The sequence below is a fragment of the Ambystoma mexicanum genome, chromosome 1p, assembly GCF_040938575.1.
Source record: "Ambystoma mexicanum isolate Mex_15411 chromosome 1p, UKY_AmexF1_1, whole genome shotgun sequence".
NCBI classification, from domain to species: domain Eukaryota; kingdom Metazoa; phylum Chordata; class Amphibia; order Caudata; family Ambystomatidae; genus Ambystoma; species Ambystoma mexicanum.
Window position 1 is genome coordinate 839702242 of NC_090921.1, and position 19826 is coordinate 839722067.

Below are 19826 nucleotides of genomic sequence, written 5' to 3' on the forward strand. Positions count from 1 at the left end.
AGGCTCGTGCAAGTAAGGCTGTTACCGGACCTGGGTCCGAGGTTCCTCGTACAGAGGTTAAAGCTACCAACATTTCTGAGGGTCTGGCAAGGCCTTATCGGTGAAGGTTGTTACTCACCGTTCCTGCTCTTGCGGCGACACCAGATCTGTTGAGGGGGCAAAGCAGGGAAATTCTTCTTTTACCGGCAGCGCCGAGGTCCTTCCTGAGCAGGCTAATTTGGCGGTTGGTATGTTGCAGAAACATTCTAGGCCTCATAGTACCGGCTCTGCCGAGATTCCTTATGTTAAGGGTAAAGTGATCCGTCGACGGGGACCCCTGCCTCACTTCCTCACGTGCTGCAGTTCCCCTCAGGTGATGACAAAATGGCGCTCGTTCCCACCACGACCACGGCGGCCATTTTGAACGCTACCCCACAGCTTCGCCATTGGCCTCAGGTGTAGGGCTGGTTTCTCGGCCTTGTGCGCATCCTTATCGGTTAGTTTATGACCGGAATGCTCGGATACCCCTTCCGCACAATGTTTTTGTTGCCTGCAGGGTGGGCACCTTTGTTTGAGCTGTCCATCCAGATATAGGAGTGGGCCATGCTTCATGGCATCTGGCTGCTTGCGGTGCACATCCCGGGCTAGCTGAATGTCACAGCGGGTGCCCTCAGCCGGCAGACAGTGGTCCGCTATGAGTGGGTGTTGAAGGCGGAGGTCCTCTCATGGACTTTCTTGTGTTGGGGCACACCGGAGGTGGATCTCTTCGCTACGGTGGTAAACAAGAAGCTTCCTCGAGATTCCATGGCACAACATGAGAGCTTACGCCTTCCCGCCTCTTCTAGTTCATCGAGCAATTGGGAAGCGGAACAACTCTGTGAACTGTTCCCTTCTGCTCATGGCCCCGTGGTGGCCGCCCAGTTGTTTTCACTGATCAGGTTACCAGTAACCACAGATGATCTTCATCAAGGGGAACAGCAGATGTGGCACCCCTCCCCACAATCGCTCAGCTTGGCGGCATGGTGCCTGAGTTCAAGTCTTAGAGTATTTTAACCTGACTACGGGTAACGTGTATTATCCAGGCAGCCAGGGAACCCTCGACCACATCCCAATACAGGAGTAAATGGCTCAGGTTCTGTCGTTGGTGTTTGGAAAAGCAGTTGGATCCAAGGGTGGCTACAATTGACACGGGGCTGTCCTTCGTTTCCTCCCTAGCAGAGTCGGGTGTTTACGTTCTGTCATGCACAACTTACCTTTCAGCGGTTTCCGCTTATCTTGCTATAGACCAATGCTCTTATTCTCCGAGTAACCCAGTGAGGCATTTTGCAGGCTTGACGCGCCTCTACCCTCTCGTTTGTAGTCCGCACCCGCCTGGGGATTTAAATGTAGTCCTGACAGCGCTGTGCCATAAACCCTTTGAGCCAATGGCTACGGTTGACCTCAAGCACGGGTCCTGGAAAGTGTCCTTTCTGGTAGCCGTTACGTCAGCTAGGAGAGTGAGTGAGCCCCAGGCATTGTTGGTGGAGCATCCTTTCTTGGTCTTTCACAAGGACAAGTTAGTCCTTCGGACGAACCCAGCTTTCCTACCAAAGGTAGTGACCGAATTCCATCTGAATCAGTTGATTTCTCTTCTGGTCTTTTTTCCGAACCCTGCCTCGGAGGCGAAAAGGGTTCTACACTGCCTGGATGTCCGAAGAGCTCTTAGGTTTTACCTGGACAGGACTTCCAAGCTTCAGAGCTCTTCCCAACTGTTTGTGACCTTCGGTAAGCCTCAGGGCAGGCCGGCGTCTAAGGCATCTATTTCCAGATGGATTACCGCCTGTATCACGGAATCTTTCACCGTCCAAAAGCTGAAACCTACTAAAGGTATCCATGCACACCAGGTGAGAGGCAAGGCAGCCGCGGTTGCTTTTCAGAAGTATGTTCCCTGGGAGTCCATCGCTAAAGCGGCTACTTGGGCCTCCCCATCTGTTTTCTGTATGCATTACTGCCTCGATATGAGCTGACTCTCAGTTCGGCCAGGCTGTGCTGAAGAACCGGTTTCAGTAAGGAGTATTTCCATCCACCCATAGTTCCTGTAAGGAGTGCTTGGGAATCTCCCATAAGTATGGAATGAAAGGGGACGGGACGTAGGAGTATTACCAGGTTACTCACCGTAGTGACCACCTTACTCCTAGTCCCCTTTCCTCCATACGCCCGCCCACCATCACCTCTAATAAGGTTCCTCTGTTATTGCTAATGGGTCTTTGACCCTGCAATAGAAAAGGACTGATGGGCGATGCGCGGGGCGGAGCCAAGGTGTGTGGGGCTACGGCCACGTGCCGGGCCCCGCGCAGGAAAGAGAGGAGGGACACATTTTTGAAAAAAATGTGGATGCTTTTTACAAAGTGCTCCGGTCCCGTCCCGATAAGTATGGAGGAAAGGGGACTATGGACTAGGAGTAAGGTGGTCACTATGGTGAGTAACCTGGTAATTCTTTAATGACTATCAGTATTTGTACATTGCTAACCACTTCCTTTGCAGCATACATTTTTTAACAGTTCTGCAGATGTCCATCTCTAGTCTCTAATGAGCTACTCAACAGGCATTGCTATTTATGCTACTTATACGAAGTCTTAAGAATAGTTTCTTGTGGAATTATTTAAAATGTCCTATGTTTATTTCTAGAGGTGCCTGGGGTCTACACATGTATCTTTGGTGAAACAATCTGACATGAATTGTCTAACTTTTTTATTTTTATTTTTTCTTTTCTTTGTTTTTAAGGCCAGAATATGAAACGAGAGTCCGGAAGGAAGGTACAAACTGGCAACATCAATGCAGCTAAGGTAAAATGACTCAAATCCAGTATGCTAGATATTTACGCACAGTTGTATGCATTTTTTAATGTATGATTTTAGTAGAACTATGCAAGTTATGTTGCGTTAGTAAGACTTCACTGCGTCTTCCGTCTACTTCTAAAGATGGTGAAACTAGTCGGAAATTGCAAGGGCTGCCGGACCAGAAATGGCCCATTCGCTAAGAATATTGCCATGTACTGGAAGAACCAGATTTCTAAGTAAGCCATTTCGACAATCCCTGTTGGGAATATGCCATCTGAACTAATTATTCATAAGGGGGAGTGGGAAGCTGTACTGGAAAGAGAATAGTGAACTAGGCAATGATTGCAACTTCCTTTTGGCAGACAATGAAATCTGTTCAGGAATGGGGTAACCTGTTCTTTAAGTGGGGTATTCATCATAGCCCTTGAAACTGCATTTTGAAGCAACTGCAGGTGTTTGTTGGTCTGGAAGATCAGAGCAATAAACTATATTTAAAGGAGTCCAGCCTAGACTTCACCAAACCAGTTCTTTTGAAGATGGTAAGATATGGGGGAAAGATGCTTTACACATGATAAAAGCTTGTCCTCACTCTGTGGTTCCAGGACCAACCTGGATTCGAGGGTGAACATCCCGGTTTCTTAGCCTGGGCAGAAGAATGGGACAAAGGCCAAAACGGGGGCTAAAGCAGAGAAATGTCTAGAGTGCCAACTTTTCATATTTCAGTTTTGAATGTGCTCAATTTAAGAATATTGTATTGATACAGTTGTTCAGTATTGGAGGACACTCAAAACAGTTTTTCCAGTAGATGTAGATGCTGCTTTTAGCTCAGCAACATTTGTCGGCATAATTATAAAGCTCAAAGCTGAAGGAGCAGATAAGGTGGGTCATAGGGCAAAGATGTGTATTAAAAAATAACCGGGGTATGATTGAGAACTGTGAAACCCCACAGATAACATATTGTTTGGAGGGGGGGAAAAAGTGGTAGTGTCTGAATGAGGTTATTGACGTCATTACTTGGCCGTCAACTCCAATATCATTGATCCTTACTAATCTGGATGTTGTGGTAGATGAATCGAAGGCTGAACAGACATCCACTAAAAAGCTGTCTGACCCACGTGCAAACTAATGTCAAATAGTCTCCATACTTCTGCCTTGTCAAAAAACCACCTCGATGGTAGTCATCCAGAAGGTCATTCAAATCAACATAGGAAGATGACTGCTTCGCTAGAACCCCCCACCAGGACTTTGCAGGGCATGGCAAATTAGAAAGCTCCTGTAGTAAGACATATCAGTGAGCTAAATGTAGGTTTTTGAGGAGATGGATTAGAGCTCAGCGTCTATTTGACTCGGACCACAAGACAATTGTTTGAAAATCCTTGTTATTTCTACATGTATTGTTAATAAAGAAACCCTTAGATGTTTTGCGTGCAGAGGGTTTGTAAGAGAACCGGAACCTAGCTAGTAGGAGTCAAGTGAGGCATTTGTATCAAAGATAGAGGCCTAAAGTAAACCACATTCTGTAAGGGGTGTTCTCCCAGAGACTTGTCTTGCCATTAATTGGATCAGGGAAAAGGGTTTTCCTTAACCACAAGTTTGCCCAACATTTTTATTTTTTTTTTATTTTTACATTTGTAAAGCGCACTGCAGCCCTGAGGCATAGAGGCGCTGATAAGTGGTGCTTAAGAAGGCTTGATTAAGGGTTACAAAAAAGCCACCCCAGAGGAGATCTTAGAGTATACAAACAGAGTTACAGATACATAGGTCCAAGGTAGCGAAACAGAGAACAGGCACATTAATTGAAGAGACTAGTCTTGATGGCCTTGCGAAAGGCCGTGTGAGAGTCGAGTCGTCTGATGTGCGGTGGAAGGGAATTCCAGAGGGTGGATGCCATGGTGGGAAAGCTTGTGCCACCAGCACGTACTCGGCGGGTTTTTGGCACAGTTAGTAAATTGGAGTAGGCCACTCTGGAGGGCCTGGAAGCACAAGGTTTAGAAAATCTCTGGGCGAGATATATGGGGGCCAGATCGTGAAGACATTTGTGCGTGAGGGCAAGGGTTTTGAACAGGATTCTTTCCTTGACTGGGAGCCAATGGACCTGACGCCTGAGGTCAGAGATGTGGTCCCTGCGTGATAGTCCAGTGGCGGCCCTTAGGGCATTGTTTTGGACTAGTTGGAGTTTCGCTAGGTTTTTTCCAGACGTACCTATTAGAAGGGCGTTGCAGTAGTCCACTCTTGAGCCAATGATTGCCCTGGCGATAGTTAGGCAATTCTGTTGGGAGAGGTACGGTCTGATTGCGTTGAGCAGTTTGGAGTAGTAGGCTGAGGAGGATGCAATGGCATTGACCTGCCTGTTCATGTTCAGGTTCGAGTCCAGGTAGACACCCAAGGTCTTGACTGTTTGGGATACAGGGATATGAATGTTATCTATGGTGAAGGAGTTGTATTGCTTGTCCAGCTTGCCCAGGGTGGACGGGGAGCCAATCAGCAGAAGCTCGGTTTTCTCGCTGTTGAGGCATAACCAATTTTCTGCCATCCAGGATTGGATGGTGGTGTAAATGGAGTTGAGCGTGTTCAGGTCAGACAGGTAGTCCCCAGAGAGGGGATAAGCACCTGAGTGTCATCAGCATAGTTAGTGTATGAGATGCCCAGGGCGTCTAGGATCTTGAACAGCGGCCTCGTGAAGAGGTTGTAGAGGGTAGGGGCGATGCATGATCCCTGAGGGACGCCACATTGGATGATGCTCGGGTCAGCGCAGGAGGAGTCGGGGAAGACCTTCATTGCTCTGTCCTGCAGGAAGGAGGTTATCCAGTTGCAGGCAGTCGGGGAGAAGTTGGCTGCGGTGGCAAGATGGTGGCATAGGGTCTTGTGATCCACCAAGTCGAATGCAGCTGATAGGTCCAAAAGGAGGAGTAGAGCAGGTTTGCCTGCATCTCTGAGGTCGTCCATCTGGTTTTTGAGGTCAAGAAGTGCCGTTTCGGTGCCATGTCTTGGCCTGAAGCCTGACTGCCGAAGACCAAGAAGATGGTTATCTTCGAGGAATTTTTGAACTTGCAGGTAAGCTGCTTTGTCCAAGATTTTTAGTAAAAATGGGACAGTGGTAATGGGTCTATAATTCCCTGGGACCGAAGGGTCTAAGGAGGGTTTTTTGATAAGCGGACGAACCCATGCTTCCTTGAGCTCAGCTGGAACATGGCCAGACTTGAATGAAGCATTAATGAAGGCAGTGATGAGGGGGACAAGGGCAGGGGCACAATCCTTGATCACCTGGGCTGGGCAGACATCCCCTTTACAATTGGAGGGCTTGATGGATCTAAGGAGGGCAGCGACTTCGGATTCAGTCATGTCCTTGAACTCAAACAGAGGGGCTTGGCAGGTGTCAGCTGGTGGAGCAGGGGAGCCAGTGTGTTTGGCTAGAAGGTTGTTGAGGGCTTTTTGGTGTGCAAGGATCTTGGAGTGTAGCGTGTCCAATTTATCCAGCATGGCGGATTGAATTTTGTTGCACCAGGCTTCATCTTTTAGGAGAGTAGAAGGGGGGGACGCAGGGGTCTCGAGCTCTCTAAAGATGGAGAAGATTTCTTTGGTCCCTGATTTGGCTTCTGAAATCCTAGTGTTGAAGGAAGACGCCTTGGCCTTGATTATGGAGATTTTGTATTCAGTGGATAGGGCCTTAAAAGCGGCTTTGGTGGTGTCATTGGGGTTATTCTTCCAGGCCGAGAGTGCAGCTCTTTTTTTTTTGACGTAGCTGTGAGAGCTCCTGGGTGAACCAGGCATTGGTATGTTTGACCTTTTTTGCTTTTTTGAGGGTAAGAGGGGCTGCAGTGTCCACGGCCTTGGTGGTGATCCTTTTGAAGTCTTTAGCAAGTATTGATGGATCATTAGAGAAGGGCGGAGAAAGTGCAGGTACGAGGAGATGTTTAGTAAGGTTCTCCTTTGTGAGCTGCCGAGAGCTTCTGGTGAGTGCGGCAGGGAGGGAAGTCGCTGGTCTAAGCGGCCCTTTTGAAGTGGAGATGTCAAATTTGATGCAGTGGTGGTCAGACCAAGGGATAGGGGAGATGTCTTTGACCTCAAGGGTGCAGTTGTGGTGGGCAACCCAATCTAGCGTCCGCCCTTTAGAGTGGGTAGGCCTGGAGATAGATTGGGAGAACCCAAGGTTGGAGAGCGCTTTATTGAGGGCAGTGGCGTGGGAGTCCTTAGTCATAGAGACCGAGGTTAAAGTCACCTAGGAGGATAACTTTAGATGAGCTTTTTAGATTGTCTGAGAGCGAGTGAATTAGAGCTTCATGGAAGTCAGTGCTCGGCCCAGGCGGACGGTAGACCGCATGGAAAGCAATGGTACAGGTGGCTGAGAGCTGGAGTTTGAGCAGAAGGTAATCAGAGCTCTGACCCAAGTCTGCTTGAATCCTTCTGAGTTGTAGATTCTCCTTGGCAATAACAGCCACCCCCCCACCTCTATGAGTGGAGCGATCTTGTCTATGGATGGAATACCCTTCCGGGATGGCAAGTGAGAGGGCAGGGCCAGATGTATCGTTAAGCCAGGTTTCACTAATGAAGAGTAGGTCAAGTTTATTAGAAGTGATAAGGTCGTGAATATCGAGAGGGTGCGCCGGCAGGGACCGTGCGTTAACTAGGGCACAGTATAGTGTGGTGTCCTTAGGTTGCAGGGTGTGGTCGGTGGTGGCTGGAGTTGTCACAGTGCAAGTTGGTGGTACAGGGCCGGGGGCAGCATTAATACCAGGGGCAGCAGTCATGGAGACCGGCAACAGAGTACAAGGCGCAACAGTATTAGCAGGGGCAGCAGTCATATAAGCAGGCACCAAGGTACAGGGCGCAACACTTTTACCTGGGGCAGCAATCATAGAGACAGGCAACAGAGTACAAGGCGCAACAGTATTAGCAGGGGCAGCAGTCATATAAGCAGGCACCACGGTACATTGCGCAACACTTTTACCTGGGGCAGCAGCCCTAGAGACAGGCGCAGCAGTGTTGGCAGGGGCAGCAGGCCTCAATACTGGCAGAATATTGCATGACACTTTATTAGGAGCGGGGTCAAAGAATTGCTGGACGTGGTCAGGAGTGGTGCCACGGTTGTATGTGACACGAGAAGGGTCCAATAGGGTCCGCTTGGCTGACAGGGATGGGTGGTTCCAGGTGAGGAGCTGAGTCGGCACATATCTTGGTGTGAGCCGATGGCCAAGAGGCACCACACCGGAGTGCCGTTGGGAGCGTAGACGCAGGTTATGCTGCTGGATGGATGGAGGCAGGCGAGTAGCGTGGTTGGCCTTCCATAGAGATGAAGTGCGGGAGCAAGCCCCTGCATCAGTGGCTGTAAAGGAGGGAGGGGCCTTGCAGGGTGCAGGAGCATGGCAATGGGGGATGACGCCACCGCGGTCCCTGTAAAAGCGGGACATCCTGGCCCCAAGGCGGGCTAATCTGGAGGCAACCCCAGGGGTGGAAGTGAGCGGGGGGTAGGCAGAAGTGCGTGACCTGAGCCGCAGGTTCCTGGTAGCGAGCGTGCAGGGTAGCATGGCATGCGGGTGGTGAGCCGGGTCATGACCCTTACCTTGATGGAAGGATCTGGAGGCTGCGGTCTGCGCGGTCGAGCAGCGGAGAGCCGCTGAGAGCGAGCTAGGCCTTTGCTCCTGGCCTTCGCTCTGCTGCGGCTTCGCCTGTCGGTGTCCCTCCAGCCCATATAACGCAGGGGTGGAGGGGCGGGCCTGGTAGGTGGATCGGAGGCCATTGGCTGGCACATGTTGCCGGATGGTCGTCATGGCAACGGCCGTGGCGGCCATTTTCGAATTCTGTAGTCTTGGCTCCTCGTGGTTGGCGGTGGGGGCCAAAGGCAGCTTCAGGAGTCCTGGGGTACCAGATGGCTTCAGTGAGGCGCGGGTGGGAAGAGAGCGGTGGGTGGCTTTGTCGGCGGCTGTTCTCGCGCGCTCCAGCGCTACGAGATGCAGGGCGGGGGATGCACGGCGTGTCAGCTGGTGCAAGTCCCCTCGCAGCGGAGCCGCTGAGAGCGAGCTAGGCCTTTGCTCCTGGCCTTCGCTCTGCTGCGGCTTCGCCTGTCGGTGTCCCTCCAGCCCATATAACGCAGGGGTGGAGGGGCGGGCCTGGTAGGTGGATCGGAGGCCATTGGCTGGCACATGTTGCCGGATGGTCGTCATGGCAACGGCCGTGGCGGCCATTTTCGAATTCTGTAGTCTTGGCTCCTCGTGGTTGGCGGTGGGGGCCAAAGGCAGCTTCAGGAGTCCTGGGGTACCAGATGGCTTCAGTGAGGCGCGGGTGGGAAGAGAGCGGTGGGTGGCTTTGTCGGCGGCTGTTCTCGCGCGCTCCAGCGCTACGAGATGCAGGGCGGGGGATGCACGGCGTGTCAGCTGGTGCAAGTCCCCTCGCAGCGGAGCCGCTGAGAGCGAGCTAGGCCTTTGCTCCTGGCCTTCGCTCTGCTGCGGCTTCGCCGGTCGGTGTCCCTCCAGCCCATATAACGCAGGGGTGGAGGGGCGGGCCTGGTAGGTGGATCGGAGGCCATTGGCTGGCACATGTTGCCGGATGGTCGTCATGGCAACGGCCGTGGCGGCCATTTTCGAATTCTGTAGTCTTGGCTCCTCGTGGTTGGCGGTGGGGGCCAAAGGCAGCTTCAGGAGTCCTGGGGTACCAGATGGCTTCAGTGAGGCGCGGGTGGGAAGAGAGCGGTGGGTGGCTTTGTCGGCGGCTGTTCTCGCGCGCTCCAGCGCTACGAGATGCAGGGCGGGGGATGCACGGCGTGTCACATGAAGGACTAATTGGAGAAATATGTGGAACATTACATCTTATTAATCCAACAGAACTGTTAGCAACTCTTTGTACACTATTCGAGGGATGATTGTCAGTTAAAATCAGTATTAATAACACATTAGTAAAGTAATCATCAGAGTAAGGTTGTTTTTAAAATCAAATGAATCCATTGACTCATTTAACACCAATGTATTAACTTATTAATGTAGCATTGCACTTGGTACGATTCTTGGATTCAACTTATGTAGAAGTCCACAAATACGTTTCACTATTTCGGAATGAAAAGTACGTTTTGTCAGCTACTTAATGCTCCGTTAATTGCCCCAAATATATTTCGTAATAAGTTTCTGTAATATTTCTTTTCAATAAATAAAACCTGGGCTTGTTTTGAACAACGCTTAATGTTGTTCATGCTTCCCGCATTATCTTTTTCTTGCAAACCAAGTCTTTCCAAATAAATGTACTAACCTTAGTCTCCACGCATAAGAGACATGACTACTGACAACTTTGAAATATTGCAAATCTGTAATTGAATTATGTATTCGTCAATCCTTTTATCTAGAATTGATTCTTCTATCCTGGTATAATTCCCCCAAAAAATGTCCTTGCCTAAGGAGCTCCTAAAGGTGGTGGTTACAATATTGTTGCCCATTGTAAACCTGTGTGTGTGTGTGTGTGTGTGTGTGTGTGTGTGTGTGTGTGTGTATATTTTATGCACTGTAATATATCTGAAATGAAGTTCTCAACTTCATGTCTTTGATGCCTAAAAAATGTTACCTTGATATTATGCCAAGACACATAGACCTACATCTTGAACGAAAAGGGTCCCCTTCCTACATGTTGCTTCAAGAAATGGTCCTATTGTAAATTTTTAAGTTTAATACCCTATTTTCTGAATATTGTCATTTACTATATGAATTTGTATCGATAATGAGATGAATAATATATATTTCTGAGGCTTGTGGAATCTGCTTAGATCACATGCTGTGCATAGGCCGACATCTAGTGGAAGCTGCAAAGTCTTAGTTTGTTTTTCGAAAATGGACATCGACACAGGGCGTGCCAGTAATACTATCCCTTGTAAGACGTCCACGGTACCCATGCTCCCTCACGCGTGTAGGACCCTCAGATTGTTTTATTTCCGCCATACTTGTCGGAAGCATTCCGCGGAGTTCCCTGGCTTTTAGCCATTTTGCAAAAAATCAATATTAATTCCCCGTTCTTTCACTCCCTCGTCGAGACATTGAAGTTTGATGCCGGTCTGAAGAACAACCGTCGAGAGCTGCACGACTGATTTGGGCCTCGGAAGGCCTCTGGCCTTGGCCCGGGCCTCAGAAGGCCTCTCGCCTCAGCCCTACAAGTAGGGAGAGTGGGGGGTGGAAACATACTCTTCACTATATATTACTTATATATAATTTCCTACATACACTAGCCCGCTGCCTTAAGGTGACATATGGAGAGTACTCTATTTAAAATTTGCCCCAAGTGCAACCGCAAGTACCCTTGGATTGACAAACACGCCACCTGTAACCTTTGCTTGCCGAGGGACCACCCCTGAGGCGAACTGCAAAGCGTGTAAGCTTTTTAAAGCAAAAACACTCAAGGACCGCTCCACTAAGCGTTGGGGCCCACCACGCCAGGCAGCTCGAGGCAATGAAAGTGGTGGGTGCCTTTAGTGACAGCAGCGACGCCGCCTTTTCAGACGGCGAGGGCACAGGGGCATTGAAAGACACCCAAGCGCTAGTCCCCGACCCCGGAGGATTGTCCGGCAGGGCAGTTATTGGGGACCACACCCGGCGACGCGAGTGCTAACATCACTACCACACCTAAACACACTAATCCCAACCGGGACTCTACACGCTTGTCGCGTTCTAGAGAGCGGTCTACGGAATCGGTGTCCTCTGGGCGTTCCAGGTCGAGTTCGCCTCACGACAAAAGGCAACAGTCTACAGTTGCCAAGAGTGCCTCGCTTCCCCAAGTTAGAGGTTCGGTCGTCGGAAGACTAATCCATCCACCCCCAGGCCGCACACCAGAAGTCGGCTCCGGCAGCCAATTCGGCGTCTGCTTCCCAGTCCCGACGTGCACACTCGAACGAGAGAGAGCCCTCCCCCCGAATCTCGACACCAGGCGTCGAAGCTTAGAAAGGGTGAAAACTTCAGGAAAACACACTACCCCCTTCCTCTTGAGTAGAAAACAGCAGGAGTCAGTACTCACTACTTCTGCTCCACAGACACATACAGACACACAGTCTGTAGATAAGGGTAGTTCCAGAACCCATGTCTCTGTCCCCAAGTCCAAACCTATTCCTCCCACTCCTCATGGTCGGGGAAATAGAAAGTGAACCTTAAGAGGTTGTCATCCCCTGCTCCAAAAAAAGGAGCAGTGAAGATATAGATAGTAACGAGCAGGATGTCTTCCCTGACTGATTTCTACTCTAAAAACCCAGAATATTTCTTCTCTTACACTCCAGACAGTGCTACTCGTTCAGGATCCAAGGACCCTCAGCCCCATAGTAAGAAACCTCGATTTGAGACTCAACTCGGGGCCTAATTTCAGACCCTTATTGTATACAGCCTTATTATAGTGAGGATCCACAACAATATACTGAGGATCCAGACTTACAATTGTTGGACGACCAAACGGGGGTAGATTATTATGGAGATGACGAGGGCCAGGATGGGGGAGGAGGAAGATGTCACGGAAGTCTACCATATAGACTCTCCCGTTGAGAAAGAACCTCAGGTTACCAACTCTCCAGTAGATAAGCAACCTCTGCTAAATGAGGTCTTGGCTAGAGCGGCAGAGCACTTCCGCATTGACACTCGGGGGGGGGGGGGGGGGGGGGCACACGAGGAAAGGGACTTCGCTGAGGAGCTAGTGGGAGACAGGAAACCCATTGCTCAAGCCATTCCTATTCTTCAATCGATCCAACAAAGGATTGATCCTTGTCTTGTTAATCCTAACCTCACAAGGGCTTTGAACCCCAGAATCGAGAAGATGTTCAGGGCTGCCCAGTCTGACCCTCATTACATAAAGGGGCAACTGAAGCCCGACTCCTTAGTCATTACTAACACCAGAAAGAGAGCGGGGACTCCGGTTATCCGAAGCTCCCCCTGACAAGGAGAGCAAGAGGATTTGTGGGTTGGGAAGAAAGGTAGCCTCCACCTCCGCTTACCAAGCGAGAATCGCCAACACCACCATTCTGCTGGCAAGCTATAATTGCCACCAGTGGGAACGGGTAGCTGCTCTCATTGACTCCGCACCGGAAACACTGAAGGGTCAGTTGGCCAAGATCACGTCGGAGGGTAGAGCCGTGTCAGGTTGCATCCTCAAAACAACCTTTGACGCCGCAGATAATGCAGTCGGGCTCATAGCAGAGAGCACTGTCATTAAGAGGCACTCCTGGTTAAGACAGTCGGGGTTTAAACCCGAAACACAGGCATCCCTTATTGAGATGCTGGTTGAGGCGAATGTCCTGTTTGGCAAAGCGGTAGAAGACGCATTAAAAACTGCCAAAGACGAGAATGATACTCTGAAGTCCCTGGGACAATTGACAAATAAGCCCACCAATCAAAGAGGGAATGGTAATTTTCGTCGCTGTCGCGGCCAAAATTCACAACGGGGCTCCAATTATACACTGGGACAGGGTACGTCATGGGGTGGCAACCAGCAGACTACCCAGAGTTACGGCAGAGGTAACAAAAGGGCCCATGGTAGAGGTAGAGGCAGCCCCAGTAGAGGGTACACCCTCCCGCAAAGCAGTGACGGTCCGCTCAGGGTCCCTTCCCATGCATCCCCATTAGGGGGACGCATTTCCAACTTCACCCAAGCATGGGAAGGGATAACATCAGACAGATGGGTGCTGTCCGCAGGATACTGCATCGAACTGCTAGAGCGCCCCTGCAACCACCCTCCATGCCAAAAAATACACTCCCTGGACCACCAGAAGATCCTCCTCGAGGAAATCGTCAATCTTCTCACAAAGGACGCGATAGAACTCGTCCCGGGCAACCAGGTAAACAAGGGTATCTGTTCAACTTACTTCCTTGTGCCAAAAAAAGATTTGACAATGTGCCCAGTATTAGACTTGCGCCCTGCAAACAAGTATGTGAAGCCCCAAAACGTTTGCATGACTACTCTCCAAGAGGTAATCCCACTCCTAAAAAGAGGGGATTACTTGGCAACATTGGACATGAAAGATGCCTATTTTCGTATTTCCATGTTCCCAGCGCACAGAAGATTCTTGCGCTTCAAGGTGGACAGTCGGCACTACCAGTTCAAGGGGCTGCCCTTCGGTATAGCCTCGGCTCCAAGGGTATTCACCAAGGTACTGGCAGTGGTGGCGGCGCACATACGCAGGGAGGCAATCCCAGTGTACCCTTACCTGGACGACTGGCTCATCACGGGGGAATCCCCAGTAATTTGCAGATCCAACATCCAAAGGACGATCGACCTCCTCTTCCAATTGGGTTTCTCTATAAACGAGAAAAAAATCAAGCCTTGTGCCAAGCACCTCCAAACAGTTCCTAGAAGCTATTTTAAACACTCAAGAAGGGTTGGGCTTTCCATCAGAGGAACGAATTCGGAATATACTGCTGCAAATTCCTCTATCAGTCCGGTCGCCAGATAAGGGTGCGCAAAGCTATGCGTTTGCTAGGCATGATGGCGTCATGTATTTACCTGGTCCCCCACGCGTGCCTGCGACCCATGCAAGAATGGTTGGCGAAACAGTGGTTTCGGGCAAGTGGTCAGTGGGACGATCTAGTGGTCGTTTCGCCAACACTTGTACAAAGTCTTCACTGGTGGACAAGAGGCAACCTGTCCAAGGGGAAACCCTTTTACGATCCGGAGATACAAGCTGTAGTCACTACAGACGCGTCCCTATCTGGGTGGGGAGCACACCTACTCCACCACACAGCTCAGGGTCTCTGGTCTCACACAGTGGCCAAGAATCCTATCAACCTGATAGAGCTTCTGGCAGTCTTCAGAGCGCTTCGAAACCCACCTGTTGAACCTGTCAGTTCAGATCTTAACAGACAGTACAGCAGCAATGTTTTACATAAACAGGGAGGGACTCGTTCGCAAAATCTGTCCAAGCTTGCCCAGAAGATTTGGACATGGGCACTCAGACAGAACATTTACCTGTCATCTCAACATGTTCCAGGGGAATCTCAATTCACTGGCGGACGCTCTGAGCAGGGATCCCCCTCCCAGAAGAACACGAATAGTGTCTGAACAGAGAAGTCGTAGAAAACCTCTTCTCAGAGTGGAGTTTCCCCACTATAGACCTATTCGCCACAAGCGATAACAGACAATGCCCAGACTTTGCATCCAGGTTTCCCCAGCCAGGCTCCAAGGGGAACGCCCTGTGGATAAACTGGTCAGGGATGTTTGCTTACGCTTTTAAACCAACTCCTCTCATGAGGAAGGTGGTCAACGAGATGCACAGAGAATCGATGACGCTCATCCTAGTTGCTCCCATGTCTGGGAGACAACCGTGGTTCCCACACCTGTGCAGGCTAGCAGCGTGCAAACCCATCAGACTCTCGTGCTGGCACAACCTACTATCCTAGCACCAAGGTCATACCCAGCTGAATGAACTTGGCAGCATGGCTGCTGAAGTCGTAGAGTTTGGACACCTCAATTTACCACAGAGGTGCATGGACATCCTAAAGGAATCTAGGAAGCCAAACACTAGGCACTGTTATTTTGATAAATGGAAAAGCACCTCCCATAGCAAAGTTTCATGGTGGAAAGTACCAGTGGTTAAAGCCTTCATGGAAGGGATAAAGAGACTCCCCTCCAATTTCAAACCCACCATCAGGATGGGACTAAGATGTGGTGCTTGCTAAGCGCATGGGTCCACCTTTTGAACCCATGCACAAAGCCAGTCTCAAACACCTGACCTATAAAACTGCCTTCTTAGTAGCCATTACATCCATAAGAAGGGTCAGTGAAATTCAGGCTCTGTTGGTGCAGGATCCTTTCTTTACTATTCACAAGGATAAACTGGTTCTACGAACACACCCTAGGTTTTCACCTAAGTTTATTTCTAAATTCCACATTTACCAGTCCATTGAGCTTTCGGCCTTCCAAGAACCCAAAAGCTCTGCTGAGGTGAAACGACACACTTTAGATGTGCGAAGAGCGGTCCTTTACTATGTAGACAAGACCAGGCCGCTAAGAAAAACAGACCAACTGTTTGTCTCCATAGCTACAGGCAGATGGGGAGATTGCGTCTCTAAAGGTGCCATCTCAAAGTGGATCGTCAACTGTATCCAGCTATGTTACTCCCTTTCTGAAAACAGTCTGGCTTTTACGCCAAGAGCCCACTCTACTAGAGGCACTGGGGCCACTCTGGCTTTCATTGCAAATGTACCCCTTGACGCCATCTGCAAAGCAGCTACATGGAGCTCCATTCACACTTTTACTCAGCACTACTGTATTGACACTCATTGCAAGACAGATACTCAAGTGGTTCTAAGACACCTGTTTGCTCATGACCCTGCTCACAGCCCACCTCCTTCTTCGAACAATGCTCGCTAATCTATGCACAGCATGTGATCTAAGCAGATTCCACAAGCCTCAGAAGGGATACATTACTCACCGTAATTGTATTTCTGATGCTTGTATCTGCTTAGATTCACATGCGCCCGCCCTTCCTCCCCTCTGAGAGAAGGTGCATGGACACGGGTAGTCTTAGTATCTATCTGCTTGTATTTTTTTTTAAAACTTATTTTATTGGCATTTGTATTGGATGCATATAAATACAAGAAAGTTAACTAAAACAATAAACATAAACAACAGTCTTCATGGGAAACAGTTTCTCTTACTTAGGTGGGCATGTGTGCAAATGGGGGGTTCCGACATCTCGGGAAGTGGGAGGGATCTCGGCCAAGAAGATCACCATATCCAGGCTAGTGCGAGGGATCAGTTATGGCAAAGTAGTGGGGTTTATCAGGGGGGTTTATGGTCTGCACTGAAGTGTATATCTCTCAGGAGGGCCTTCCAAGAGTCCAGAGTGCCACTCGCAATGTCTCCGTTAGAGGTTATTCCATCTTGCCAGGCTCTGGTTTCGGCTGCAGTCCATCCCTCTAGTTCTTTCATCCAGCGTTCATGCCTAGGGCCCCCTGGTGTCTTCCATGCCATGGCTATAGTTCTTTTTGCAAGGAAACATGAAATGTCCATCAACTTAACAACATGTTTGTATTTGCTTGGTCTGGGGTAGACCCCTAATAAGCATTCCCCGGGTGTCCATTCATATCTGCTTATCCCGTCGTCAGTGCAGGTTTGTTTGACTTTGGACCACAGCGCCATTGTCCTGGTGCAAGTCCAGAACATGTAGATCAGATCAGCTTTGTCCTTCCACACCATGGGCAAGCCGGGGAGGCCTGTTTGTTGAAGGCCACCCACCCTGTGTGGGATCATATACGTCCGATACAGGACGTTTAGTTGTATCTGACCGAATCTGGAGTTTCCCGACACCTTCTTGGGGTATAGTAGCGTTCTTTCCCATTCCTTGTCTGTAAGCGTAGTTTCATGATCCGTTTCCCATTTCGCCTTCCGTGTCACACTTTTGGGGTTGGGTTTGTCGATGAGCCTCTTGGAGTCGAGAGACCGGTTTCCAGCCATCCGTGAGGTCGTGCATCTCTTGCAACAGTGGGTCTGGGGTGGGTTCCTCCGGCCAGCTGCACCAGATCTTCTTGGCAGTTTGTTTGAGCCGATGATACCAGAGGAACTGGCCACATGATAGCCCTTCATTAGCCTGCAGCGATTGAAAATCCCTTAATTCGCCCTCCTCAAACATATCCCCCCATGTGTAAATGCCGGAGTCCTCCCACCTCATAGCTGTGGAGAGATCCGATTCTGTTTTGCACACGTCAACCAGAATGGGGTTGTCTGGAGAGTAAGGGTGTTTCACCTGCATGATGTAGCAGGTTCTGGTCCAAATCTGCCTGCCAAGTTCGACGATCAGGGGGGCATCTGGGGATTGTCGTAGAGGGTTCGAAAGAGTTTCCTTGGGGAATATTCTGGAGGGAGATTGTCTCAATAGTCCCAGCTCGGCTGATGGTTCGTCCGAGAGCCACTTCGTCACATGGCTAAGCTGTGCCGCAAGATAATACAACTGGAGGTCTGGGAGTTGTATTCCCCCTTCCTTGTATGGGAGGGATAGGGTAGCCAAAGTCAATTTATGCCTGGTAGGTCCCCATGGGAAGTCCTTGATAAGTGCCTCTAATTTCTTAAAGAAGGGCGGTCTGACGTAGTGGCATATGTTGACGAAGAAATACAGAAATCGGGGGAGGACTATCATCTTAACGATTGCTGCTCTGCCCACCATTGCAAGTGGGAGTCTAGAACAAAATTTCATGGATCTGCGAAGGCTGGTTAGTGCTACTTCCGTGTTGTGCTTGTGTGTGTGTGTGTGAGCATCGGGGTGTGATTCACATTAATTCCTAGGTACCGGAACGTGTCCAGTTGCCACTTTATCCCAATGGCCGGGAGGTCAGTGTCTTCTAAGCCTCTCAGGCTAGCCAAGGGAAAGGCAGAGGATTTCAGTCTACTGAATTTGATCCCAGAGTATTTTGCATAGTTGTCTAGTACATCCAATGCGATTGGTGCGTTGACCTGGGGATCTTTCAAGTATAAAAGGACATTGTCCGCGTATAGGGATATTATATTATGTTCGTTGCCCACTTTGATGCCAGCGTCAAAGAACTGATTCCTAAAATATATGGCAATCGGCTCCAGGCCCAATATGTATAGCATGGGCGACAGTGGGCACCCTTGTCTGGTGCCCCTTTGTTTTTTCCAGGATTTAGACACTGTTCTGCCGGTTTTTTACTCTTGCCATAGGAGAATTATAGAGTACTGTGATCCATCTGACAAAGTCCTCGCCAATCCCGAACCCCCTCAGCACCTCGACGAGCCACTCCCAGAAGATAGAATCAAAGGCCTTGATGGCATCGAGTGATAGTACTGCTAGGTCTTCTTCATTCTCATAGGTTTCGGCCATAATGTGTTGAAGCCTTCTCAGGTTGGCTGTGGTGTTGCGTCCTGGGACAAAGCCATTCTGGTCTTCGTGGATTAGGGACCCTACCACCCTAGCGAGTCTGCTGGCCAGTATAGTGGTGAGAATCTTACTGTCATAATTTAACATGGCCAGAGGGCGATAAGTCAGTCAGTGGGTGGTTTGTTTGGTTTGAGCATGGGAATAATTGTCTCTTTCATAGTGTTAGGTAAGACCCCGTTTTCGTAGGCCTCTAGGTAGACCTTGTGGAGGATTGGGGTGAGGATGAATTTGTATGTTTTGTAAAATTCAGGCGGGAGGCCGTCACTTCTGGGAGCCTTACAGGTGGCCAGCGATCTGATTGTACCTGTCACGTCTTCTGCTGTGATTTCCATCTCCAGTGCCTCTCTGTTCGCTGGATATTTTGGGGAGGCCTATCATCTAGTGTTCCTTTGATTTCGTCTGTCTATTTGAGTTTCGTGGGAGTACAATCTGGAGTAGAATTTGGCAAACGCTTCATTAATTCCTAGTTCTGTCTTGTGACGTGTCCCGTTTTAGGCCAGTATCTCCGTTGGGAGGTGCCTGGGGCGTTCACGCTTACACAGCCAGGCCAGCAGTCTGCCGGGTTTGTCGGATTCCTTATGAGACCTGGTAGTGTGTCGCGAAGTCAAACTTCTCCAATCTGTCACAGGAAGATTGGCATTTCTCGCGAGCTTCCTTCAACTTAGTTTCAACCTCTGGAGTAATATTTGAGGTGGATTCTAGATGGGAGATCTCTTTTTCTTGTGCTTCGAGTTCAGACCTCAATTGCCTCCAGCTTTTGATATTATTTCTCCTCTAGCCACCACCTTCATGGCTTCCCACAATGTGCTCCAGGTAGATACTGAGCCTTTATTAATGTCAATGTATTCTTCTAGTTTTTCAGCGAGGTCCTCCCTGAACTCCGGGTCGGCGAGGGCCGCAGTGGGCATCCTCCACATGTGGATTGGTGGTCTAGGCCCCGTTAATTGCCATTGCATAATCAGTGGGGAGTGGTCTGAGATTGATCTTCCTAAATATGCCGTGGTTTCTGCCGATGGTATTTGTTCTGTCGAACAGGTAGTCGATTCTCGTGTGGATCTTATGCGGGGCTGAATAATAGGAATAGATCTTTTCAACAGGATGTTGTTCCCTCCAAATATCCACCCTCCAAATATCCACCAAGTCGAGTTGTTGCAGTGTTTGTCAGAGCACATGTTGCGGGGTTACTTGTT

The 19826-nt window shown here is 49.7% G+C and overlaps 1 protein-coding gene across 1 annotated transcript in view; it reads left to right on the forward strand.

The window, feature by feature from the left end:
* Positions 1-19826, forward strand: part of CCT3 (chaperonin containing TCP1 subunit 3) — a 538625-nt gene that overhangs the window by 46584 nt on the left and 472215 nt on the right. The window contains exon 2 of the mRNA XM_069652818.1: positions 2743-2804. Within this exon, the coding sequence (XP_069508919.1) occupies positions 2743-2804 (62 nt within the window). The remainder of the gene's footprint in view (positions 1-2742; positions 2805-19826) is intronic.